Raw genomic sequence first — 27,117 nt, 5'->3', positions numbered from 1 at the left:
ATTTTAAAATTCGTAAACTTAGGACAATCGACTAAAATTATTATTGTATTTGACTTCAGTACAATGTTTTTCTGTGCTTTTAAGAAGGTTCTCTCTCTACATTGTTAATCAAAGCAATGTCCATTTAAGTTTTCATTTGAATCACGTAGGACTGGCGCAACGCTTAACAACGTTGGATTTATACTTTTGTTAAATGTGATATTACTTTCAAATGTTGCGCTTTATATAGCTAACTTTCTAGAAGCAACGTTGCCAAGCGTTATGCTGAGCAACTTCTGATTTTTGAGTCTCCTAGGTAAGGTCTGATTAATTTTATTGTAAATTAATGAGTATTAGTTATTTAACTTTGGCTATGAAAAATTTTATTAATATCTGTTTGTCAGATTTCTCACAATTTGACATTGAAGACCAAGAAAATGCAATTTCCCATAAGATACAGTGTTAAATGTGAAAAGAGAAAATTATTGATATCTTTTGTCACAATTAACCTAGATCTCTAAAAATGTAACTACATCTTCTTTAAACCATTAACTATCAGCATATTAAGTTTCATAATTAACTGTTTGTTATTTATATTTGCAAGAGAACCTCCTTTAGAAAATGATGTTTTGATTTTATATATTCCAGACACAATCATTAAGGGTAACAGTACACAAAATTTAAAGTTGTTCAAAACTTCTAATCCGAATAGTATATACGTATGCAATGATACACAGGAAATACAAACTGGCGATATTATTGTTATTGTGGATAATATAAAGTTTATTGCATTTAATACTGATGCAAATAACACTGTAAATAAAAAAGGTAAGTTATATTTATATATATATATATATATATATATATATATATATATATATATATATATATATATATATATATATATATATATATATATATATATATATATTATATGTATATATTTCAGTGTTCAGGTGGGAATATTATTTGATTTTCTATTCTTATAAAGTAACTTAATAAAATGAGGTTTATATCGATGCTGCGAATTTGAGTTATATTACTTTTTGATCTTTATTCAATTGTCGTTAAGACTAAAAAGTTTAGTTAATTATTTTATTATTATTTAAAAATTAATTTTTCATTTTAGAGGAATTATGTCCTGTTGAGAAAGAGCCGAAGAAGAAAACAAAAAATATTGGTATAATTGTGGGAGGCATTCTTATAGCTTTAGTGTGCATAACTCTTATTATATTCATAATTAATAGATATTCTAAAAAAATATATTCCTGGAATATAAGCAAGACTCACAGTGTTATGAAAGGCTTATGAAGTTAAAATTAAAGGTTATTAATTATTATTGCATGCATGGTTATGAACACTGCAACCAAGAAGGAATATTACTACTAATATTAAATTCTAGTTCGTAATGCAAAATTACTATAACCTGTAAAATATTTTTGTAAGAAAAGTTGGGTTTACCGAGATACACTTCTTACTCGGGCAAATAGTTCTCTGCGCCTCCTTCTTCGTACTTATTTAATGAAATGTATATGTATATGTATATTAATTATAGTACATATCGACATCCTCTTTGATTAAATGTTTATTCTAACTTTAGTGCAATGAAATGTTAATTCAGAAAGTTCTGCTATATGATTTTATTACAAAATTTTGTGTAACACAATTATTGTTAATTAACTCTTCGTGCAAAATATAATTTAATTTCCTGGAAATTATACCAAAAATTCCCGGAAGTTACTCTTGAATGACTCCTGTAATATTCCACGAGATTTTTAAGATATATTATTTTATGAATTGTGTAAATAAAATCCACGTGGAATATCCCCTTAGTATTACAGGATCATCCCCTCAATATTACAGAGATAACATATCACAGGATTATCCCCTAATATCACTGAGTTATAGATATCACCTGAATGTCACATTCATGAACACTAAATATCACCGCGTGATATCACCATGCGGCGAACATTTGGACATTCATTCAATATCGCAGTAATATTCCTAATAGATATTACTGTTACATTCAGGTAACACACCGCGTGCTATATGAGACTTGTTAAAATTATCATTTTTCAAAATTTGACAGTTTTTTTAAACAACTGGCAGATGTCAAAAGTTATTTTTTATATCAAACTCTAGTTTGACACATCAAAACCCGTAAGAATGCATTGACACAAGTGAAATTGTTGAGAAATGGAAAAGTTATAACATGCACTTAACCCATGTTATCAAATGGGCTGTTCTTGTGCAAACTTCGGAGTATTTACTCGCAAAGTTTAATGACAATGGGGTAAATATTTAAATGTCCCAATGTTTGGCGTGAAACTCCCCTATTTTAAGAGAGACTTTTTATCATAATATATAAAAATTTAGTGTGAATTAATAAAATGTATCCACTTAAATGCGTTTAGAAAACTGCTAATTCATTAACCCTACTTTTTGACAGCACGATATAAAGCATCACTTAGTGATGCTATATGTTTAGGAAATTTTTACGCTAAACATTTTTTATTTATTGAAGTAGGACATTTAAATCTTTACACAATTTTTACTGAAATTTGCAAGTAAATACTCAGAAGTTTGCAAGAAAATCATTAATAAATTTTTATGATAGTTGCGGTGCTGTGTGGGTACGTAATTCAACTAAGTTTAATAAGTTATACTGATTAATAAAAAAGTAATAAAAATTGTAAATAATGATTTGATATATGTATTAAGTATTTTATTTACATGTTTAAATAGAAATAATATGAACTACCAGATTATTAACGCTGTAAAAATATAATAGTGTTTTAGAAGAGCTGTTGCATATAACATTGTTCCGGCACATGTCTAGAACTATAACTTGGAACTACAATATTCCTACTAGGAACATCTTGCCCCAAATGCCACTATTTTGTAATTTGTTCGTAACTTAACATACAAGCTTTATTATTCTATATTACACTTTGACTGATTTAAAGGTATGTCATTGGCAACGTATTACCGAACTTACCTAAAATGTGACGCTATCAGGCTCTTCAAAATTCAAAAGGATCATCTTGCCCCAAGGGATCATCTCGTACACATTCCCTTTATTTTGATTTATTAAAATAAATCGTGAAAATATCGTTTCCTATTCATAAGTTACGTCACTCTTGGACATATATATATATATATATATAATTCGATGATTTTTCGATAAAACAACAATGATGAAGATGGTCAATCCCGTATTATAATAATTTATATGAATAACATATGCTATCTGATAAAAGTATCCAGGTGTTAAATAAGGGGTGTGACGATTACTCTCTAAATCTGAATTAGTAAAAATGTTTACTAATTTGAATTAGAGACTGACTGTTTGCTTTTTGAATTAGTAAAGTTTACTAATAAATTAGTAGAAGTAACTATTTATTATAGTAAAATTTACTAATTCAAAAGCAAAAAGTCAGTCACTAATTAAAATTAGTAAACTTTTTTACAAATTCAAATTTAGAGGGTATGTTTCGGATCATTTTAATTTTGTGGCTAAATTATATAATATATATGTATATAACATGCAAGTGATTCTATATCAGTTCCGCGTGCAACATATTTATTAGTAAATAAGTGGTTTTTATATTTTGTCACATTTTTTACGAATTTTTTCCAATAATATATTCACCAGAAAAAAAATTATGCATTTCAATAAGGGAACTACTTAATCTGATCAGGATTGGATTTTCATATTGTGATATAGAGAAACCGTTTTCCGGGGGTTTTTTTAATCGTAAGATAAAATCTGTACATAATCCGCTGTTATATACATATCTTTTATTTGTGCAAAAAAATTTTATTAGGAAAGAATATATAATTCTAAAAGATTCTTTTTTTTTAAAGAAAAATAGTAGATATAAAAATTTACTTTCTGATATAAAAATAGCAGCTGTTTTTCTTGTAAAAATTAAAAATTCTCACGATGATTATAGTATATGGCTTTTCTAATTTAAAGACATGCTTCATCGATTCATGACAGTTAAACGGCCAATATAGGCAATTGGCTTATCATTTTTTTTAATTTGTTTCCCACGGGGGTCGGAAATACAATACGCATCACGCGAACATTCACCCTAAATTCATTTCGAGCAATTTACAAATTTACGACTGATGGTGAAGCGTGCACAGTCATAAATGCCGTACGATTATTGCACATAAATAGTGCACATGTTATAATTAAACGAGTAAATTCATTTATACTGTGATCCTTTTAACGGTTATTCATATTACCATAAAAATTAAATATACATATAAATGCATTCCATTTCTTTTCATTTCTCCTTGGTTGCTATTCAAGGATTAAAAATAAGATTTACCGATGTGATCTACAAAGAATAAGAAACATGCCGAGAAGTTCTAATAGTACGTGCCAATCACTGATTTCTGGTCAGATGTACCTGGAAAATTACCAGTGCCAGCTCTTTCTTTCAAAAAGGATTTCAGGTTCCAGAGTAGACCAGACTCAGCAGGAATTCAAGATTTATCAAATGGTCAATCTTCCGCAAATGCGGAAATTGTATTTGTTATGTAATGCTTTTTATGTGCTAATGAATATCTTAAAGACTACCTAATGAACCTACCATTAATTTCTAAAATACCGCGTCATTTAATAAGTCAATATCGTATTCTTTTTTTTCTTTTTTCTTTCATGACAGAAAGTAAATGTATAAACAAAAAATTGCGTTGAACGAAAATGTAATTGTACACTTTTTTATATTTTTAGTATCCCGTGTAGAAATTTACCGTGGAAGAGTATGAGAAACTGTCCAGTTGCGCTAGATTCAATCTAGCAACTAGATGGAAAAAATGGACAGGATTGAACGAGGGATGTGACGCTAGCAACGTCAAGATTTTGTACAGTTATTTTGTCTAGTCTTTGTCTAGTAAAATAAATCATTCCTAGCCAGTTCCTGGATATTAAAATAAGCAGCTTCTACATACTGGGAATAATTGTTAGGTTTATAAATAATAAAAGAATATTTTTCAACTTTACTCTTTTGTTTGTTTAACTTTTAAACAAACAAAAGAGTAGTATAAATTTTAGTAGAATTTATAAAATTATTTTACAATCTTTCAATTACTTCTATATCAAATTTCAATTATCTTCAATTCAATCAATAATAATAACAAAATCCAAATATTTTAAAAACTTTAATTTTTAGAATTTTAAGTAAAATTTTTCTAGACTTTTATTAAATAAATTACCTATTTAATTTAAATTATTTTAAAATTTACTAATTAATAAAAATTGTGAATTCAATTATTTATAAATTATTAAATAAAAGTTCTTTGAAACTTTGGTTTTTTTTTTAATTTCTAATTAAATTTTTTAACAAATTGTAATATTTTTAAGACAGCTTCACAAAATATTAATTAATTAAATAATTTTTTAATAAAATTATTTTAAGAATTCAATTATCTTTAAACAATTTAATTAAAATTTGCAATTTTTCCGAATTTTTAATAAAATTATTTAATACTTGAATAAGTTTTAAAATAAGTATTTAATCATCAAATTAGGAAGCTATCAATTTTGCTGTATACTGGAAAAATGCACATGAAAAAACATGAAAATTTAAAAAATAAAATCATTAAATTAAATAACTGTACAAATTTAAACTGTATTTGGTTAAACTGACCATGAGAAAACAGCAAAAAAAGTCTAAAAGAATTGACTAATATAATTAAATAGTTTACTTTCTAAAACATGGACTATCTATATTTCCAGAGGTTCTGAGAAACCAGCAATTTTGATGTATGTAAAAACTCCATTTTATGTACAAAAATTAGACGCGAGTAATGATAAAAAATCGTTTTACGACATCACGATAAATGACGCGAAAGATATAGAGGTAAACACTGGTAAACACTGTCAGAACAGAAGCAGACGCGTGCGCATTATGGAAATAGGCAAAATTACTAAAATCCTAGTCAATTTGACTAGGATTTGCAGGGTTGTTTTTGCCAGGCTTGAATTTGTTGAATCAACCTAGCGATCCTAACCATAATGATTAGGAATCCTTATTACTTTTACTAGGTTAAGATTAACTATAGGGTCATAGTGAATAATACCATCGAGATTTTTTTCGGTGTACACTACCATCCAAAAGTATCAGGACTATTACATTCGATTCTATGAAAAACATGCCATCACTTTTTCAATCATATCTCGGAAATAAAAGGTGGTACAAAAAAACTTAAATACGGTTAGAAAGCTGATTAAAATCTGCGTAAAATAAGCTATCTTTGAAGTCATTTCGTTAACTATTTTTTAAGTTGTAGAGTGAGAAATAAATAAAAAAATATCAAATTTTCTCATTTTTGTCTCTTGACTTCAACTTTTTCAAAAATCTAGAAAAATTGAGATAAAATTTTTCTAAAAACACAGAAATCTTCGTTAGAATTTCAGCTTTAAAACAAGCCTTCGAAAATTAAAAAAGGTTAATCCGTCTTCGATATAATCATTAAAAATGTGAAGCCGTGTTTCGACCGATTGGTACATTGAAATTCAACTGTGACGACTCGATTCTGGCTTCGCGCGGCAGCGAATGAGAGAAAACAGGGACGAATTTTTGCTGGAGAATAATAAATAATGATGTTTCACGAGTAATATAAAGAAACTCAAAAGTTCATCGTTCCCCCGCATGAATTCGTTCCTGTTTTCTCTCTCATTCGCTGCCGCGCGAAGCCACAATCGAGTCGTCACAGTTAAATTTCAATGCACCAATCGGTCGAAACACGGCTTCACATTTTCAATTATATATCGAAGACGGATTAACCTTTTTTAATTTTCGAAGGCTTATTTTAAAGCTGAAATTCTAACGAAGATTTCTGTGTTTTTAGAAAAATTTTATCTCAATTTTTCTAGATTTTTGAAAAAGTTGAAGTCAAGAGACAAAAATGAGAAAATTTGCTAATTTTTTTTATTTCTTTCACACTCTACAACTTAAAAAATAATTAACGAAATTACTTCAAAGATGGCTTATTTTACGCAGAATTTAATCAGCTTTTTAACCGTATTAAAAAGTTAAAAATTTTTTAACCGTATTATTTAAGTTTTTGTTGTACCTCCTTTTATTTACGAAATGTGATTGAAAAAGTGATGGCATGTTTTTTCATAGAGTCGAATGTAATCGTCCTAATACTTTTGGACGGTAGTGTACGTTAGAAATGTTTGATAATAATTGCCTTAGAATATTTCATCAGAGTATTATTTTATATTATGAGACTTATTAAATTATTATAATAAAACCAAGTATCTTTCTTCTTGTGATACTAGTTTACTATTGAATTAGTTAATTTATTATAATGCATAAAATTTTTTAATTCCAATTCAAATTCAAATTAAGTCTAGCGAGATTACAAGTATATGAGTCTTCTATTTAATCATTTATTTAAATATTAAAATTATTTTCTATAACATTGTCAAAAAACCATATATATTCATTTATAATTTTTAAACCACTTGTAAGTATGACTTATACAAAATTCCACAATAATACCCACATTTATACCCTAAACAGAAATTCTTAAAAGCACTTTTTTTAAACAAAAAATTGTTTCGCTCTAGTTCTACAGAAAAAACAGGCGTTATCGCGCTTCTATTGAATAAAAAATTTGGTAATAACGATTCGACAATACTCCAATAAACCATTAGGTATTGTTAATAGGAAAGGTATACGAGATGATCCCCTGGGGTGAGATAGTCCTTTTGAAATTTTGAGAGCCTATTATCTTTACCTTTTAGGTAAATACGGTAATACGTTGCCAATTACAAATACCTATCAATCAGTCAAACTGTCATGACAACACGCGTAGTTAAAAAAAATATTATTGGAAAAAATAAAAATTTCATAGTTTTGATCTAAGGAAAGCTTAACTTTGTGCTTAGGTATAAGTTTTGTTGTAGCAGCTGGAATGCAAAGTTTCTTGTACTGATAGCTACAGTATATATGTTCAATTAAGTGTTCTGATTGGTATTAAAGAATAACAAGATTAAGTTACGAAGAAATTTCAAAATAGTGGCATTTGGGGCAAGATATGATCCCTCCTTTCTTTATCTGGAAATGATTTATTTTTGCCTATTAATTTAATGGATACATTTTTAGGATTGTTTTTACATATTTTCTTAGTTCTAATTTATTTTTTGCGCTGCAGACCTAATTTTTTACTTCACTGTAAAAAAAGGTATCAAAAATTGTAATGGTTTTGGTAGTCAATTTTAAGTTATTTAATTTACCTTAATTTAAGATTTTAAAAGTATCTTTATAACAGTGATTTACAGGTTTTTATTATATTTTCATATCATATTTTGATGGAAAAGAATTTTGATGTTAACTCTGGGCATACGTAATAGTAGATTCTTTTCAATTCATTTGAACTTATCTTTTTGACTTATTCTTGTGGTAATTGCAGTCGCGACTGACAAATTTTTGCTTTCAGGTACTAATTTTCTATTTTTGTCACTTTTTGACTCCCTTCTCCCTAAACTATGCGACTACGTAGATTATGGATGACCCCAAAGAAATACGGAACATAAAATTATTGATTTAACAATTATTTAAATAAATAACTTTTCTTATTTATTAACACCTCATTCAAAGCGCCTAAAAACTTGAATTTTTCTATAATTTTGCTAATAACTAAGCTGGACAATGAGACATTACAAGATATTTTAAGAATTTAATAATTCAGCGACTGTTTAAACAAATAATCGTTATTTACTAACATCTTTATAGAAAGAACTTCATACTTATGTAGAGTATTTATTATTTTGGAGTTTCTTTAGCTAACCATGCTTCCACGAAAAAAGGTAGTAATAAAAAATAATTTCACACTCGTAATCAGCGAGCTCAAGAATTTACATTTAAGTCCAATTAATCTCGTAATCAACAGCAATCAAAAATATGTGATGAGAATCTAATCTTATAGTAACTTTAAGAAAAAGAAAAGGTTTTATGAAATATATAATATAGGAGTGGAAAAGAGAACAACATTTTACGAAAGAAATATTAATAATCTATAAAAATGAAATAAAAAATATAATCGTAGTGATAAATACGACGAGAACATTAGTAGTGCACGATATTAGGTACCCCACTGCGAGCAAAGCGAGCTGTTTGCGCGCAATGCGCGACGATCACTATTCGCGTGCCCCGAGGCGCACTGAAACTTGCGAGCGAAACGAGCGCTTCAAGTGCGGATGAGAATGTGTCCGCCCTTCGGGCGGACAGATTTTTTTCTTTGTCATAATGTTTGTCTAGCAACAGTCTGTTAGCAGTTTAAATTCAGGTGTTATGCAGCTTGCGTTAAAGTCAGTCCCTTTAAAATTTAAAGGCCTCTGAATTTCATTATGGTTTTGTGTCGTATAGTTATGGAAATAGATGTGTCCTTTATGGTCCGTACGGAATAAAATTGTGAATTCACATAAAATATTCAGGTGTACTATGAAAAATGTATTAAAGTCACGTCTGTGCGTATTGGAGAACGAGAAATATCATTCCTATAAGGTTCCTCCCATTCCTACAAGTGTATCTGATTCAAATTGTACAAAATATGAAAACAGTTGCAGTATAGGAAGACTATAAAACCAGGAGAGATAACTTGGCAATAAAAGAGGGCAAGAGTTTCAATAAATGTGGTTAGATTTCCTCAAAATAGTATATTATTGTGATTGTTGATCATTTTTTTTTATATTTTTGAAAATGGTGCTCAAATGTTGAATAGATAATTGCAATAGTGCACGGAGAGAGATTTTGTATTAATATTTGTTAAAATTGGCAATAGAATTTAATATATTCTTTTTCAATTTAGGGAAATCGTGTTTTATATTAAAAATTAATATTGTGCATATTAGTAGGCAGCCCTTGATATATTTTACAAAAATTAATAAAATTGTAATACAATTTAATAAAAGAATTATAATTTTTAAAAATGACTATATTAAAATCGCAGTCCGTGAAAGTATCGAAAGAATAAGAAAAATTAAAATAGTTCTTTTAAATTTTAGAATAAAATACATATTTCAATCTTTAATATAGTCAATACTAAAAATTATGAGTGAGTCGAAAAGGACAGGAAATAAAAAGACGTAGGAAGGAGGAGGATAGAATTATCGTTTCGAAAGTATTTCGCACACACACCAATGAGCTAACGCAAGCATCATACTATACATCATACTATACAAACACAAACTATATACAATTTCGGAGATCTATGTTAAAACCTATAAACGCATACATATAAACTTAACTTAAATACAAATAAACGCAATAACGCACGCACGCTGTACATTGGGAGATACAGTTCTCAACTTCCTTATATACTAAACTCGAGAAATTTTCTGAACTTGTGAGAAAGTGATATTTTCTCCATATTTTGTTTAAAAAAGTTCTTAATTTATTTTACATTATAAATACATACTTTTGTATGCTGGGTCACAATTTTATTCAGAAATGTTTATCATAATACTGTTTTTAAAATTGTTTGTTTCTGGAAAATGATTTCTATTGAAATTATATCCAATTTTTCGTTATATAAAAAAACCCATCATTTAATTTATTGGCATAAGAAAATGCAGCATATCTTAAATCATTTTTTTTAAATACCTTCCAATGTCCTAATTCATTTTCGTACACGGAAAAAAATTAATATCTAAACTTGAAATAATATTAATTTGAAATCCAATGGAATGTAAGTATGTCTAAAATAGACATTATAGTCACAATTAAATTCACATCTCTGATTTAGAGATTTGTTAATTTCACAACTTATCTGATGTGAATTACATTGCGTTTTAAGTTCATCATTGTCAAAGAATATTTAAACCATTTTAATTATTTAAGTATTAATTTTATATTTTAAATGCAGTTTCATTCCCAGTTTTCACTTTCCATATTTTACGAATGTTTTTCGCGTTATCACGTGTGGGACATATTTTTATTTATTAGTATTTTCAGGTTAAACTTTCGTTTGACACTTGAAAACCTAACCTATATTGAAAGTTGTACCAAACCATGTTTTTTTATTAAGAAATAGAAAAAGAATGTTTATATTGTGTGATGTTGAGATAATTTGATTCAAATAAAGAAATGAAATAATAAAAAATTCATATTATCTTCAAAAAATGTCCAATTTTTTATGATTGTCAATGGATTTGTTTATAAGTTCATACTAAAAGAAAAATATACATTCTTTGAATAATTCTCACTCTAAATTGTGATAAATCATAAAATTTGAGATTTCTAATATCATTTTCAGGCATAAAAATACGGATTCTTCACACTGATAATATATGCGGATTAGATATAACTCTAAATTTCAGTTTTAGAGATCTGTTCAAATCACACATCCGATTCCAGTGATAGTTTATGCCTAAATCTCATATTAAATCTCTAATTTAGAGATTAATTTTTTTCCGTGTAAATTTTGAATGCTCTCAAATGCTCATTTAAAAGACAATGGACTATGCCTTTTACTACAATTAGGAAATCTTCATTGTCGATTAAAATTATTGAATGCACAAAATAAAATTGTTCACCCAATTCCGACACATTTTGACACATCAAATTAAAATATTTTGGGGTAAACACAACGTGCACATGTTGCCACGAGGTTTGACTCGGATAATTTCGGAACTGCTCGACTGAAATATTCGGCTAATCTCGGACAGCTTCGTAACCGCTCTACGTCAGCCTATAGCCTGCTATGGCCTGCTATGGCCTGCTACTAGGCTGGTCATAATTTTTATTATAGTCTATAATACTATTCATAACTAAATTAACAACTTATGTAATTCTTCGATAGTATTTAGTATAATCATCTGGTAATACTTTTTACTATTGCATACTTTCTTACTTATAATATTACAACTTCTTATTGACTATTTCAATTTCTATTACTTCAGAATAATACAAAGTAATAATTTGATTATAAACTTTCTTAAAAATGGTAATATTAATTCATAAATGTACATGATTTCCCCAAATTGCAATCGGTTTTACTAAATACTAATATAATAATACGAAATATTAAAACAGAATCTCTCTCCGTGTGTAAATGTGCATGCAATTGTTTGGTTCTCCAAAGCGTTGAGCTTATAAGTTACTTGCAATATTATTATACAATTTTATAATTATACTAGGGAGGCTACGCCCCCCTGCGCGCTTCACGCACCAACCCCCTATCTCTATTTTCTACATTTATTTTAATTTTTATTAATTTCAAATCACGTTTTCTTAATATAAATGCATCATAATAATAAGTTACAATTAATGATAAAAGGTATTAAGAGAAGAATCTGAAATTTTGAATTGTGTTAGTAGATAAATTCTTCAAATTTGCTCATATAGAAGGCATAGAATTCCCCATAAATAATAACTCCCTATCTCCATTTGTTTATATTTATTTTAATTTTTATAAATTTCAAATCATGTTCTCTTAATATGAAATGCATAATAATAAGTTAATAAACGATAAAAGGAAATATTAAAAGAAAAATTAAAAATTTTGAATTGGGTTCGTAGTCAAATTCTTTAAGTTTACCCATATAAAATGCATTATTGGGGAATTCTATGTTACGGACCTCATGCTGGACTTAATGTGACACGCCTTTTAATCTATAGGTCAAAACAGGCCAAATTTGACTTACATTTTGACCTAATGTAACGGCCCTTATAGGGGACCGTTTTATAAGTTACAAGTTATAAGTTATAAGTATAACTTTTATAAGTTCTACTTTTAGTTGGTCATGGGGCATACTTTTGACCTGTAGGTAGGTTAAAAATAGATCAAAATTGGTATAAATGTTAACTGATGATAACGGTCTTTTATGTAAAGGTATTTATTTTTACCTAAAAGTCGAAAACAAGGTCAAATTTGACAGAGATTGTGACTTATCATAAAAAATTTTGACAAAATGTAAAGGACCTTATTCGGCCTCTTTTTGACCTTTAGGTAAAAGAATAGGTCGGTATACACATAGATTTTAACGTAATATAACGATCATTATTGAGCCTCTTTTTGACCTATAGTTAAAAAATTAGGTCAAATAACACATAGATTTTGACCTAATGTAACGGTCGTTATTGTGCCTCTTTTTCACCTATAGGTAAAAAATTAGGTCAAATTTGACATAGATTTTGACGCATCGTAAAGGTTTTTATAAGGACCCTTATGATATGTACCCAATGGGAAATTTACAACTGGCGGAGTACTGCGCCAGCACTGGCAGTACTGGCATAACTAGAGACACATATTTTATGCAAGTCGCATAATCGCATAATGTTCTCAAACTGAGCATAATTTCTGTATTTTGTGAATTATTAAGAATTCATACAAAATAAATGTGATTTGTGATCGCATCCAATTGCATAATTATACTTTCAGTGCATAATTTTTTTTCATTGCATAATTTAACACTATTTGCATAATCATCGCATAATTGTTAATTTTTTGTTTAAAAATACTATAAAGTATCTTTTTTATGATTTTAATAAATTTTTAAACGTTGTTACTTCCCGGTCAATGCAGAGACTATGCTAAGTTTATATTTTTGAGACGATTTAAACCAATGTCTAGACTGCTCTCGTTACTTTACTTATTTCTATAAAGAAAATTTTACATTTTAAAAAGATTAAAAGTTTTTAATAAAAAAATCAGGGACCGTTACGAAAGTTTAGTTTCGTTTTAGTTTCGGGATTGATACAAAACTAAATTAACAAACTGAGTTTAATTTTGTGTCGACTCGAAACTAAATTAACGTACTGAATTTAGTTTCGTGTCGACTCGAAACTACATTATTAATTTAGTTTAGAGTCGACACGAAACTAAACTAAAAAAATTAAATTTATTTCAGTGCAGATCGAAAACAAGTGTCTGAGAAACTCAATTACTTAGTTTTAATTAAAAAATCACAGCAAAAAACAAAATATTTAAAGTAATAATATTATTATAACTTTAATACTAGATATAAAGCAGTATAAAGAGACTTCAATAGAAAATAAAGTGGAAAAAGTAAATCTAACTTTCATCAATATTAAATATTGAAATATTTCGTTTTTTTAGTAATTTTTTTACTGACACTAAATATTTAAGTTTATCGGACTTTAGTTTTGAATTGACACGAAACTAAATTAAATTGAACGTAAATTTTGAATTTAGTTTCGTTTCAGAATCGGTCCCTGACAATAATATAAAATGCGTTAAAAAAGAATGTTACATTTTACTTAATTATAAAAATAACTTTATGCACGGGAAAAAATTTTACTTGGAGCAACTACAATTTTCATTATATTAGTGAATTTTTTATTAATTTCAGTTAAAACTTTCGCTATTCTAGAGAAAATTATCGCTGTTCCAAATGAATTTTTCTTAACTAAGAATGTAACAATTTTCCAAAATACACGATTGATGCCAAAGTTAAACTTCTATTATTGTTCATTTAATTGTTTTTAGGTTAAAAATTATTTATTAACTATATTAAAATCATTTAAAAATTATTATATACAAATTAAGCCTAACCATGCGTCATTGCATGATTTTATTTTCATCGCATAATTATTGCATAATATTTAGGTTTTTATTGCATAATTTCAAAATTTTCATTGCAACAAAATGGTGTCTCTAGGCATAACTCTGGGATGATAACGCTGTCTAACGCTGGCGAAGTACTGCCTGCGCCAGACAACGCTGGCGCAGCACTGGACCAGTGCTGGCTGAGAATATTGCCGCAATAAATGCCGTATTGTTATTAATTAGTCGAAAATTAATAATTATAAATAATTTAACAACAAAATGGTAAATAATATTAATAAATAGTTATTATTCATAAAATATTTCTCTTCTTAAAGAAATTGTATTAAATATATGGAGACTAACAATGGATATAGTAAATGAAGTAGAAAAAAATTGTTTATAACATTTAAAAATTAAATAATAAACAATTACAGTAAGTGTGGATTAGATTTTCATATTTTAATACCTAACGATTGGAATCTAGAAATATCGCAAACCTATGAAAATAAACAAAATTGCTGACGAGGGGAATCGAACCTACGACCTACGAACTAAAGACTAACGCTCTAACCACTATGCTAATGACACATGTGTACAGTAAAGTATTAATATCTCAGTATCATTCAGACATGCAATTATTGAGTCAAAGATGAGAAAAAAATTGGGATACGTTAGAAATAATAAATTGAAATAAAATAAATTAAACTAATTAATTAAATTAAACTAAGTAATTAAATTAAATTACTATACTTATTGCATTTAACATTTTACGTAATTCTTAAATTACGTGGTAATTTTTTAATAATGTTTTATTTATAGTAAGAAGTATAATAGTATTTTAATAGGAACCAAATTATTATTGAGATTAAAGTTTAAATTTTGTTTATAATTTTAATTTGTTTAAATAATTTATTATTTACAAAAGTAGACAATTATGTTAAATTGTTATTATTAAATTTAATAAAAATAAAAAATGAACAACTGAAAAGTAAAATATTAATTTTTTTCAATAAACTTATGTTTATAAACATTCATAAACTTTTTTTATAATTTTTTTCAAGTTTATGTCAAAAAAGCAATGTTGGCAAAGAGCGTTGTGAACAATTTTTCTATACTCAGCCAGCACTTGCCGCCGTGGCTTGTCCAAGCTTTGGCGAAACAAAAATTCTGTATACTGCGCCAGCACTAATTGTCGAGGCTCGGCTAGACTACGCCGAACAATCGTCTGAGTACTAAGCCAGTGGTGAACATCGGCACTACACTGGCATTTCCCATTGGGTATAGTTCATAATGGCATAATTAATTTTTTTCAAAAAAAAATTTTTATTTTGAATATTGCAGTTAATATATAATACATAAAATCTTATTCTCTGTATCAAGACAAATCGATTGGTCTATATAAAGTTTATTAGAATTCAAAAAAATTAATCACAATTAAAGCCGAAAAATTCACTGTTTAATTATATATTAAAATATATATTTTATAGAAAAATCTTTGAAAAAGGACTTGTTGGGCTTAAAAAATGTAGTAATTTTAATACACTTTTTTAAGCCCAACAACTTTTGTTTCAAACTTTTTTTCCTCAAATACATATTTTAAGAAATATTTAAAGGGTTCCATTTTTTTGCCACACCCTGTAAAATAAAATTTTATTCTTGCATTAAGACGAATAGATTAGACAGTATAAATGCTAGAATGTATTAACATATATAGCACAAATCTTTATTCAACAAGTTTTGCTATTTGGCACAAATTTGTTGCAAAGTAGTAGTGCAAAATTTCGATCTTTGGATTGAAAACTTGCAGCAAAATTGCTGAAAATTTGTGTGCTATTTGGGAAAAATTACTAAAGATTTAAACATAATTAATTTGATCAGTTGTTTTTTTAAAAAATTTTATTTTAATTTACTAAATACTGTAATCAATTTGTAAAAATATTTCCCAACGAATGGTAAAATGTTACTGCTTACTGCTTCCTTGTGAATGAAGCAATAAAGAGTTTTTTGCTTGTCGTCAAGAGGAAGCAAAATGTTCACGTAATGAACATCCCCATCTTGTTTCTCTTTGTTATTACAATCTTAAAAACAATTTCAAAAATAGGAAAGAAGGTCGGAAGTATCGGAAGTGAAATGAGGGATTCGCCGAGATGTAAGAATTGGAGAGAAACCCTGCTTCCTGTATTGAATGACTTCTATATATAAATATAAGGGCTCGTCTTTAAAGTCACTTAAGCACTTTCAAAAGCAGTTTTTATTAATGTGAAGATCACCTTGAGTTGGAGAATTTCGCGGGTTTTAAATTGCAAGATTCCCGCCAGTTTCTTGGCGGGAGCCGAAGGGGCCGTAACGGTCGGTTGGACTCGACGCCTTGAAAGTGGCAGGTGCCAGACTTCATTAAATAATCCCATCTGCGTCTTCACGTTTCTAAAACGCTGTATCGTGTGGTCAACATTCTTCCAGACCTGGCCAGAGAAGTAAGAATGGAAAGCGGAAAAGTATCAGCAAACACTTCTGATACTGCTTGCGCAAGTTAAACAAACCCTCGCCGAAGAAAAGAGCCTTCTATCTACTTTTCAAATTTTATTTTTATCACACCACCGTTTACCGTTTGCATTTCATTTTTAATAATACTGGCCCTTGTGACTATTAGCTCTCGAGATATGAAGCAAAACGAGAATTACCTAAAACAAATTCATATGATTTCTTCTTACTTTACTATGTAAATACCATTCAATCATAAAATTCAACATTTCTTTATCCTAAGTTAGCAATTGACCAGAAATGTTTCTACAAGGCACGCACAACTTTATAAATTTAAACTTGTTTAGTTTTGTCGCGATTTTATGATATTTTACAGTGTTTAAAAATAAACAAATCATTTATATTTCATGTATAGAGTTTTCAAAATATTGAGTAAAATGTTAAAAAATAATTTTCACTGATTCTATACTTTTAAAAAATATGAAAACATATTTTTATAATAACTTACTATTGATATTAAATATACATATAAACAACCCTAAAGTTAAATAAACACCCCTTAATGATAAAAGTTTTTGTGAATGAATAAAAAAACTTAATTCCTAATTTATAGCTTTTTGGATACTGGCTTTAGTTTTCAACAATCAAAAAAATAAATTTCACTATTTATTATCATATTATCCTCTACTCAATGCACTTCCTTCCACAACGTCGTGGAGGACATCTTTTTAACTACCATCAGCGCTAAATAGGCATACAGGTGTCACCTAGGTAGAAAATATATTATACTCTATCCTAAAAGTTCTTAGAAAAATTTGTAATTTTCATTTTCATATTAATTTACTAACAGGCACAAAAAGCTGAAAAATTAATGGGTAATATTGACCCCAACATTTCGAAATTTTGAAAAAGACATCATATTCGTAATCAGCGACCCCGAAAACCCACGAGTGACAAGTTTCACGTGAATCTAGTGAATTTTTATTATTATTGGTCGCCATATTGGATCCGCCATTTTGAATTTTTTAAAACTGACATCATATTTGTAATCAACGACCCCGAAAACCCCCGAGGAACAAATTTTAGGCGAATTTGGTAGACTTTTTTAAATTATTTTGTTTTTTTGGGGTTAGTTTTCATTAATTTTTTTACCTTTGAGGTAAATTTTTGTTATTAATTTTTTTTACAAAGTTTACAATATTTTTAAACATAAATATGTTACTGTAAAAGCCCAAAAAAAATTTCTCTTTTATACATTTTTTAAAATTTTTGTCATTTTTTGCGTTTTTTGAAGAGATGTATTTTAAAAAGGGTAGTTTTTTGGAAAATGACATACATATTAGGGTGGTCCAAAAATGCATGGGAAAAAAGTAAAATTGGAATTTTAATGTTCTCATCCCCTAGGATTCTTTTATATCGAAAAAATACCCCTATTTTTTTTTAAATCAAAAAATATTTAAAGGTCGCTCAAAGCGCTCAGTTTCCTATGTAAAATGCATGGGGAAAAATACTTTTTCGTAAATTGGTATAAAATCCTTGAAAATCAATATTTTTTATTCAGCAAACTCTGTTTCTCTTCAGAATACTTCAAAGAATAGTGCTAAATTGTTTATTTAATCATTTTTTAATATTAAATATTTTCAAAATTACGAAAGAATTGTTAAAAAATATTTTTTATTATTTTTATCAAAGTTTTTTCCTGGATTTGGAATAAATAACGCACAAATATTGATTTTTAAACATTATTCCATGTAATTGCTAATTTGTTTAAACAAAATTATTATTGTTTATTTACAACTTTTTATCTAATTGAGCTACAGAGTTGGGATTTTTTCTCAATATTGCAACTTTTCAGGACGAATGTAACCAGTTACTAACAACAAACTAAGAATAATAATTTTATCAATTGTTTAAGCAAATTACTATTGTTTAACTTCAATTTTTATCAAAATGAGCTACAGTGTTGCAACTATTTCTCAATTGTAGGTACATTTTATTTTTTTTTGTGAGGTAAGATTTAATGTTAGACTTAATTATATCGAGTAAAAATTGTGAACAATTTATTATTATAAAAATGTTAAGTACAAAAATTTTTATTTACATCATTGAAATTACATCTGCGATAGCTTCAAATTTAACAATAACAATTTGTTTAAACAATTAGTAAAATTGTAATTCTTAGTTAGTTGATAGTAACTGGTTACATTCGGCCTGAAAAGTTGCAAAATTGAGAAAAAATCGAACTCTTTAGCTCAAGTATAGATAAAAAGTTGTAAATAAACAATGATAATTTATTTAAACAAATTAGCAATTATAGGAATAATGTTTAACAATCAATATTTTTGTTATTTATTCAAAATCTAGAAAAAAAACTTGATAAAAATAGTAAAAATTATTTTTTAACGATTTTTTCGTAATTTTAAAATTTATGGGGATTTTTGTGGCACTATAAAAAATAGTTAATATTAAAAAATTATTAAATAAACAATTTTGCACTATTATTTGAAGTCTTCTGAAGAGAATTTTCCTTTTATTGGACCACCCTAATGCATATGTATTTGTTACTCTCGCTCACCCCTTCAAGATGAGACCTTAGCGGAGTATGATTTTTTTAAGTAGGTGGTACGTATGTGTACCACTGGCCATTATAAAGGGTTAAAAAATTATGATTGAAAATTTTCTGTAAAACAATGCTTCCATGAAGCATCAAATTGACAATCTGAAGCATTTATCACATTTTTTACTAAAACTCTATTTAAAAAAATAAAAATTACTAAACGAAAAAGTAAAATTTTACTAGAAATTCGTAGCAATTTTTACTTTATTAGGTATTTTGAATTAGCAAACGGTTTCGCATTTTTTGATATTTAAAGAGTGTTAATGCATCTAATGTATAGAGTTTCACCTTGTAGAAATAATTATTTTACTATTTTTTAAATTGAATTTCTTTTGTGATTATTTTTTAGTAAAATGAAAATTTTACTCACAATTGATAATATAAACTAATTTTAAAATTTAACTGTCATAGGACATAAGCGTGATTTAAACACGTTACAGTTTAAAACTATATCATCCCCTATCAGGAAACGTGAGAAGCGTGCTGGGTTACTGATGGAGTTTAAATGACGTCTAGGGTTCTCCTGCTTTTAAATGACTACCACATGGTCTCGGGTTTTAAAAAAATGAGATCGTTTGCTTCTCCTCTCAACAAATAATGTATTGAGAAGATTGGAAACTTGAAAAAAATTATTCTCAATATTAACGTATTTAGTAAATTTAATTAACCTCACAGTAAATTGTGAGGTATTAAAAAACGTTGCAGATTAAATTAACACCAGAAAAGATTAAAATAATCCATTTTGATGTTATTTTTTACTGTGAATGAAATTTTACTTCAAATCAAAACCAAGTCAACGATTTTTTAAAATTCGCCGAACAATATTCCCTCAACATCACCCTAGAATATTCCATTAATATTACGGTGAAACATTCCATCAACATCATCCTGGAATATTCCTTTAATATTACCGAGGAACTTTCCCTCAATGATATGTTGGAATATTCCTTTGAGGCGGACATTTTAATATTACCTTAAGATCCCTGCGGAATATTCCGAATATCAATTGTAATATTGCCCTCATTTTAAGGTTATATTACGTGCTGCTTGGGTTGTTTAGCAGAGTGGAGATTTTTCACGGATTTAATTGCCATTAATAGCTGAAAGAAACAAGGTTTTCTTTAAAAAAAAACTTAATTATTGGTTTATGGAGCCCAAAAAGACACAAATATATGAATTACTCTTATAATCGACACTCCACGAGAAGCAATCGCGAAACAGAGGCCTACGTATAAACGGAAAGGCGTGACCAAGTATTTTTTGTTATTTTATGATCCAGCTGCGCCTCTCTGGAGTGATCGACCACCCTCTGCCTCTTCTCATCCTCGAATCCTTCAACATGATAGCTGTTCGAGATAGAAAACTGGTAGAATTCGAGAGCTTCGTCAGAGGAGGGGGTGGAACAGCTGTTCTCTCGAAAAAGGCGAGTCTGTTGCGGCATGGCATATATTATTTAAAGAAATTCGTGTATTCAAGCCAACTTTACAGCTTCCAATACCATCTGATATTGCAACGGATTTCGAAAACGGTTCAATATCACAATTAGAGAAATTGGAACTGTTTTTTATTAAAAATCATAATCATAATCATAATCATAATAAAATCATAATCATAATCTCATTACAGTAGCACAAAGAAAATCTTAAAGAAATTTTACAGATCATTTGGAAATCTGGCAGTCGTATTTAGGAATCTTGAGAATCATGTATAGAAATCGGTTTAGAAATCTCAAAGGTTTTCTCATTGTATTGCACCTACACTTTCTGACATATAACGTCGTTATAACTTTCTTAGTCTTTCGAGTTTTACACGCTGTATCCAATATAAATGTGGTATTAATGGGTCAGATGTTGTCAATTTGTTTGAATATATACCGCATAGACTCATATTGTATAATATACATGTCAAAATAATTCTGAGAAGGACGAAAATATTATTTTCTGTGGTAAGAACTGGATATTGCCAAATGATGTGAAAAACAAATTTTGTAAATCCTTTTTCAATTCTGAAAAGATAAAAAAAAACTTTTTAAAAAGATAAAAGAAATTTATCAAAATATGTCAGAAATTGTACTTTAAAAACATTCTATAATAGTTCTGTAACTTGTTTAATTTTGAAAATTTTTGATGAACCTTTTAATGTAAGGTATTCCAGGTTTATTTGAATTGCTTCCTCATAGAGGAAGGATTGTATTAGCAAAATTTTCGATTGTGATTTTTTGACATATTTATAAACTTATTTTCATTATACCTAATCTATTAGTACTTTATGCACGAATGAGCATTGCCCGTATAAATTTTATAAATAAACAAAAAAAAATTTTGAAGTAATTTTATCTCAGAAGTCCAAAAAACGGATTTTAAAAAAATGTCCCGATGTGTGTGTGTGTGTGTGTGTACTAACATTACATTTGCCTCAATATCTCAGAACGAGAAAGAGCTAAAGGCCTCAATTTTTTTTAAATTGTAGGTCTCCCCGGGGGACATAAAATGAGAGTATTTTCAGCCCGATTCATAAAGTTTAACTATATTTTTTTGCATTTTTCATTTTGTAAAAAAACGTTTTTTGCCCATAACTTTAAAAAAATGTTAGGATACCTATAAATGTTTTTCTTTAGTTTTGTAGAATTTTTTTGAGACGCATCTTTTGAGCCTTCATTGAACATTTTTTCGTCTATTTTAGCCAGAGATATTAAAGTTTTAAAAATCTAAATTTTTCGAAAATAACACTTTTGAAAATTTTGTTGAAAAATATAAAAGTAACTTTAAAAGTATTATTACCAACTTGTAGAGCATTAAAAAAGGCTTCGATTGACCTATTTTTGAACCTGATTCGGTCAAAAATTATCAAATTATTGGTATTTGAAAAATCAAAGATTGTGGAAAATATCATTTTTTCAACATTCTTGTTTATTAACTTATGTGTAATTATTAAAATATTATAACCATCTTATAGAATATATAAAAACATATTTTTTGCACCAAGATTTAATGATTTTTAACTCTTTTATAAAAATTAATTCTTATATTTCAATTATTATTATTTCTATGAGGAAGCAAAGTGTTCATGAAATGAACACCAAAATTATAAAAATGTACAACTTGGCAGCGGTTTTTGGTCTTTTTTCGACACTACAAGTACTACAAAATATGTGATTATATACTGCTTTGTCTAGATATTGCTTACTTTCATTAGAAAAACTGGCGCTAATGCATATAAAAAATCTTACAATGGGATGGGAGGGTCTAAAAACCTCAAAAATATGCTTACGTAATACTTGAATGGATCCTTACAAAAAAATGTTGATGTACTCTCTAAATCTGAATCAGCGATAAGTATGCCACTATTTCAATTAGCGTATATGCGCTGTGAATTAGTGAAATTTCACTAAATAATCAGTGAAACTTCACTGATTAATTAGCGCATATACGCTGTTTTAAAATAGTGGCATACTTATCGCTGAGAATCAGTGAAATTTCGCTGATTCAGATTTAGAGAGTAGTGTTTACTTAAAAATTTTTGCCATTCTTCAAACTTTAAGTGTCACTGAAAGTCACCAAAAAAACTTATTTTCATTCGGTTAGTCTCGTAAAAAACAAGATTTAAGTGTTGAAAAATCGCATTTTTAGCACTTTTTGAAGCACTGTAAAATAAAAACACAACATGATAAAAATTTCTAAAAGTACTCAAATGAAAGCTTAAATTATTAATTTTAATGCCCAGAATTGAAAGATGATTGACAATCACGGGAAATCTATATTTTTATCAAGAATTCGCTATCTCAAATAGTCAACATTTTTGGGATAGACAGGTTATAGGAAAAATCGATTTCCATAATTGGATTTGTTTGCAATTTGTTACTTGGAATTTTTTGAGGTTGTTAATGATAAGCTGAAAGTTAGATGTAATTAATGACTTTGAAAATCTTAAATCCGCTATTTTAAAATTCTTAAATGTAACTTTTTACTTGTTATTAGCAACTTCAGAAATCCCCAAATAACAAATTCCAAGCAAATCCTATTATGAAAATCGATTTTCTCTTTGATATCCCTACTGTAAAATCCTATTATATATAGGTTCCTACGAAGGAAACTTCCTGTTAAAAAACGTATGTTTTTTATTCATAGAATCCTATAAGGCTCCTATGGCAATGTAATAATATACGATCTTGAGTAGATTCCTATAAGAATAACTTACAAGAATTCATATAGTTTCTTGTGTAGGATCCTATATAGGGCTGACAATAAATTAAAAAAAAATTTTTAGAATTTATTGTACGCAATTTATTGTAGCCTAGATTTATTTAGAAATCGTAACATTTCAGAGAAAACTTTGAAAATAAATTTGGTGGAATGGGGGTTCGAACCTGAGATCGATGGACGCACGCGACTTATACTAAGCAAACTATAATTATTATTATTATTCTTGGTGAACAAAGAAGGAAGAGTTTTTTTCCTGCAATAATAGCTCGTTTAGCGCAGTTGGTTAGGTAGATTCACAATGCATGCAATAACCAAATTAACATCAGATATAAATTTTGTTAGATGACAAACTAAATTATTGTAAACTTATAAAAATTCAAATTGAAAAGGCTAAGAAAGCATTTTATAGTTTGAAGAGTTTGTTTTACTCAAAATTATTAAACTGTAGCGTGAAACTACACGGAGAAACTTTTTCTTCTAATATTGAATATATTTGGTTATGTTTATTCTAAAAGTACGTTAGAATGTGAGGATTTTTCGTGCGTTGTGCTAATAATTTCAACATTAATACGAAAATATGATAAGTTCGTTATATATTAAGCAACCTTCGGTGTACAAAAATTACTATCTGCATTAGAAATAGTCTTATTTTTCTTTAGAAAAGAATAAAATGCTAGTTTTTGTTTGTGAAATAATACGGTAATTCTAACCTTTTTTCCACATATAGATAGAATATATAACAGACATTCTAACGTAACATACCAATTTTGGAAGGACTGCGGGCGGACTTAACCGATTTCGCCCGAGCATCACCGAGTCCATCACCTGACGTCGCGAACTAACCCTAATGTTTTCGAAGTTGAAATTCACACGTGTATGAAAGAAAAAAACCTTTTATTAATAAACGTGAATGTCTCCTCATGCCAAATTAAATTCAAGAACTGTTCCTCAATATAACATAATTTTTTTCACGACTTTTACTTATTTACATAATTTGATTAGTAAGTTATTTTAAAAAATGCTCTCTCTCGAAGGCACATATTTTTCCACTCGTTTAATATATAAGGACGATTCAGCTGTGTACTTCTAACGAATCGTGCGATCTTTCGGTTTCCGTGACCAATCGTCGTGTCTTTACTTGCGTGTGCGTGTGTGCGTTAATAATATAGGTTAGGTTCTTACGTCGTGTTAAATATATTTACCTACAGTTACAGTGACATACACTAATGCCATCTACCATCAGATCCAAGTATCACTATCGTCTCTATGAGTATCTATAGACAATTAATTTGTTGTGTTTCTTTTTAATTCATGGCTTTCCCAACTTTGCAAAAATTATTATTTTCTTTCTAAAACAACATACTAATTTTCGTTAGTTTCCTTATGAAGAACTGTAAAATATATACTGAATGAGTGTTTTTGATAGTCTCAATAGCAATTTCTATAACCTATGACGTTTTTCCCTTGAATCTAACCTAACATACTAAAATGTCTCACCAGTTTTAAGAATTGGTGGTATTAAAAGTTTCTACGTGTATTGTGTTATATGTTGTTGATTAGGCCAATAATCACCTATGTGTGCATGATATGGTATGAGATTGCTCCCCATGTAATGAAAGAGATTCGTGCTTTTGAGAGAGTGTATTTGAGGGCTTGACTCGGCATATGCATCGTGACCCAACGAGCAACTATAAAAAATGGTTTCAAATCAAGTAATTTATGATAGAGATAAATATTTCAAGAATTGACAATTTTATAATTAAATTAACGAGGAATCGTATTAGGAAAACAACCAAAAATCAAAGTAACGAATTTATCAGAGAACCATTTAAAACTAAAACAGAAGATCTAAAAAAAAGTTGTTCGCTGGGTTAGGTACCATGGAACATAATTTTTAATTATTCGACCATAGCCAGTTTAATTTTTTTTTTTTTTTTTATTGTTTATACTCCTGCCCTATTGGCCTTACGCACTTCGACAAGAGTCCCCGAGAAATACTTTTTGGATTAAGCATAACCATTCTACTTAGAAATTTTCTATATATTAACCTAATTTGCGTCTACAGCCGACTTTATTAGGAGTACTCGCATTCCGCCTGGACCACCCGTCAATGGGTTTTCTCGCCAGAGAAGAGGGAAACTGTAGAAAACCTCTCTGAGTACAACCGGTTTATCGACAGTCGAGTTCTAATGGTGTGTACCGGACAATAATCGACGGTGCACATCATTATACCTCGACGTCAAACCTCCCGCTCAGATTGTCTCATGTGCCGGAAATATACCAAGCCAAGTAGGCGCGAACCAAGGGTACTTACCCTTGGTCCTTAAACGACCGCCGCGACAATTAGTGCTGGCGCAGTACAGAATTTTTGTTTCGCCAAAGCTTGGACAAGCCACGGCGGCAAGTGCTGGCTGAGTATAGAAAAATTGTTCACGACGCTCTTTGCCAACATTGCTTTTTTGACATAAACTTGAAAAAAATTATAAAAAAAGTTTAGGAATGTTTATAAATATAAATTCATTGAAAAAAATTAATATTTTACTTTTCAGTTGTTCATTTTTTATTCTTATTAAATTTAATAATAACAATTTAACATAATTGTCTAATTCTGTAAATAATAAATTATTTAAACAAATTAAAATTATAAACAAAATTTAAACTTTAATCTCAATAATAATTTGGTTCCTATTAAAATACTACTATACTTCTTACTATCAATAAAAAATTATTAAAAAATTACCACGTAATTTAAGAATTACGTCAAATGTTAAATGCAATAAATAAAGTAATTTAATTTAATTATTAAAAATTTAGTTTAATTTATTATTTCTAACGTATCCCTATTTTTTCTCATCTTTGACTCAATAATTGTATGTCTGAATGATACTGAGATATTAATACTTTACTGTACACATGTACACACTTACTGTAATTGTTTATTATTTAATTTTTAAATGTTATAAACAATTTTTTTCTACTTCATTTACTATATACATTGTTAGACTCCATCTTCAATACAATTTCTTTAAGAAGAGAAATATTTGATGAATAATAACTATTTATTAATATTATTTACCATTTTGTTGTTAAATTATTTATAATTATGAATTTACGACTAATTAATAACAATACGGCATTTATTGCGGCAATATTCTCAGCCAGCACTGGTCCAGTGCTGCGCCAGCGCTGTCTGGCAGCACTGGCAGGCAGTACTTCGTCAGCGTTAGACAGCGTTATCATCCCAGAGTTATGCCAGTGCTATCTGTCAGCGTAGCTGCCAGTACTGCCAGTGCTGGC

The 27,117-nt window shown here is 28.4% G+C and overlaps 1 protein-coding gene across 2 annotated transcripts in view; it reads left to right on the top strand.

Annotated features, from left to right (window-relative positions):
• The window catches only part of LOC122508768, a 115,336-nt gene that overhangs the window by 42,015 nt on the left and 46,204 nt on the right, over positions 1-27,117 (top strand). Inside the window, exons 4-5 of one of the 2 annotated variants that reach the window (XM_043622298.1) lie at positions 628-807; positions 1,109-2,608. The exons of the other annotated variant lie outside the window; for it this stretch is intronic. Coding sequence (XP_043478233.1) covers positions 628-807; positions 1,109-1,290 — 362 coding nt within the window. The 3' untranslated portion in view covers positions 1,291-2,608. Of the gene's footprint in view, positions 1-627; positions 808-1,108; positions 2,609-27,117 lie in introns of those variants that run through there. 2 annotated transcript variants of the gene reach the window in all.

This window comes from Leptopilina heterotoma, unplaced genomic scaffold (assembly GCF_015476425.1).
Source record: "Leptopilina heterotoma isolate Lh14 unplaced genomic scaffold, ASM1547642v1 Lhet_57, whole genome shotgun sequence".
Classification (NCBI taxonomy): domain Eukaryota; kingdom Metazoa; phylum Arthropoda; class Insecta; order Hymenoptera; family Figitidae; genus Leptopilina; species Leptopilina heterotoma.
This window is presented reverse-complemented; position numbering and strand designations above follow the sequence as displayed.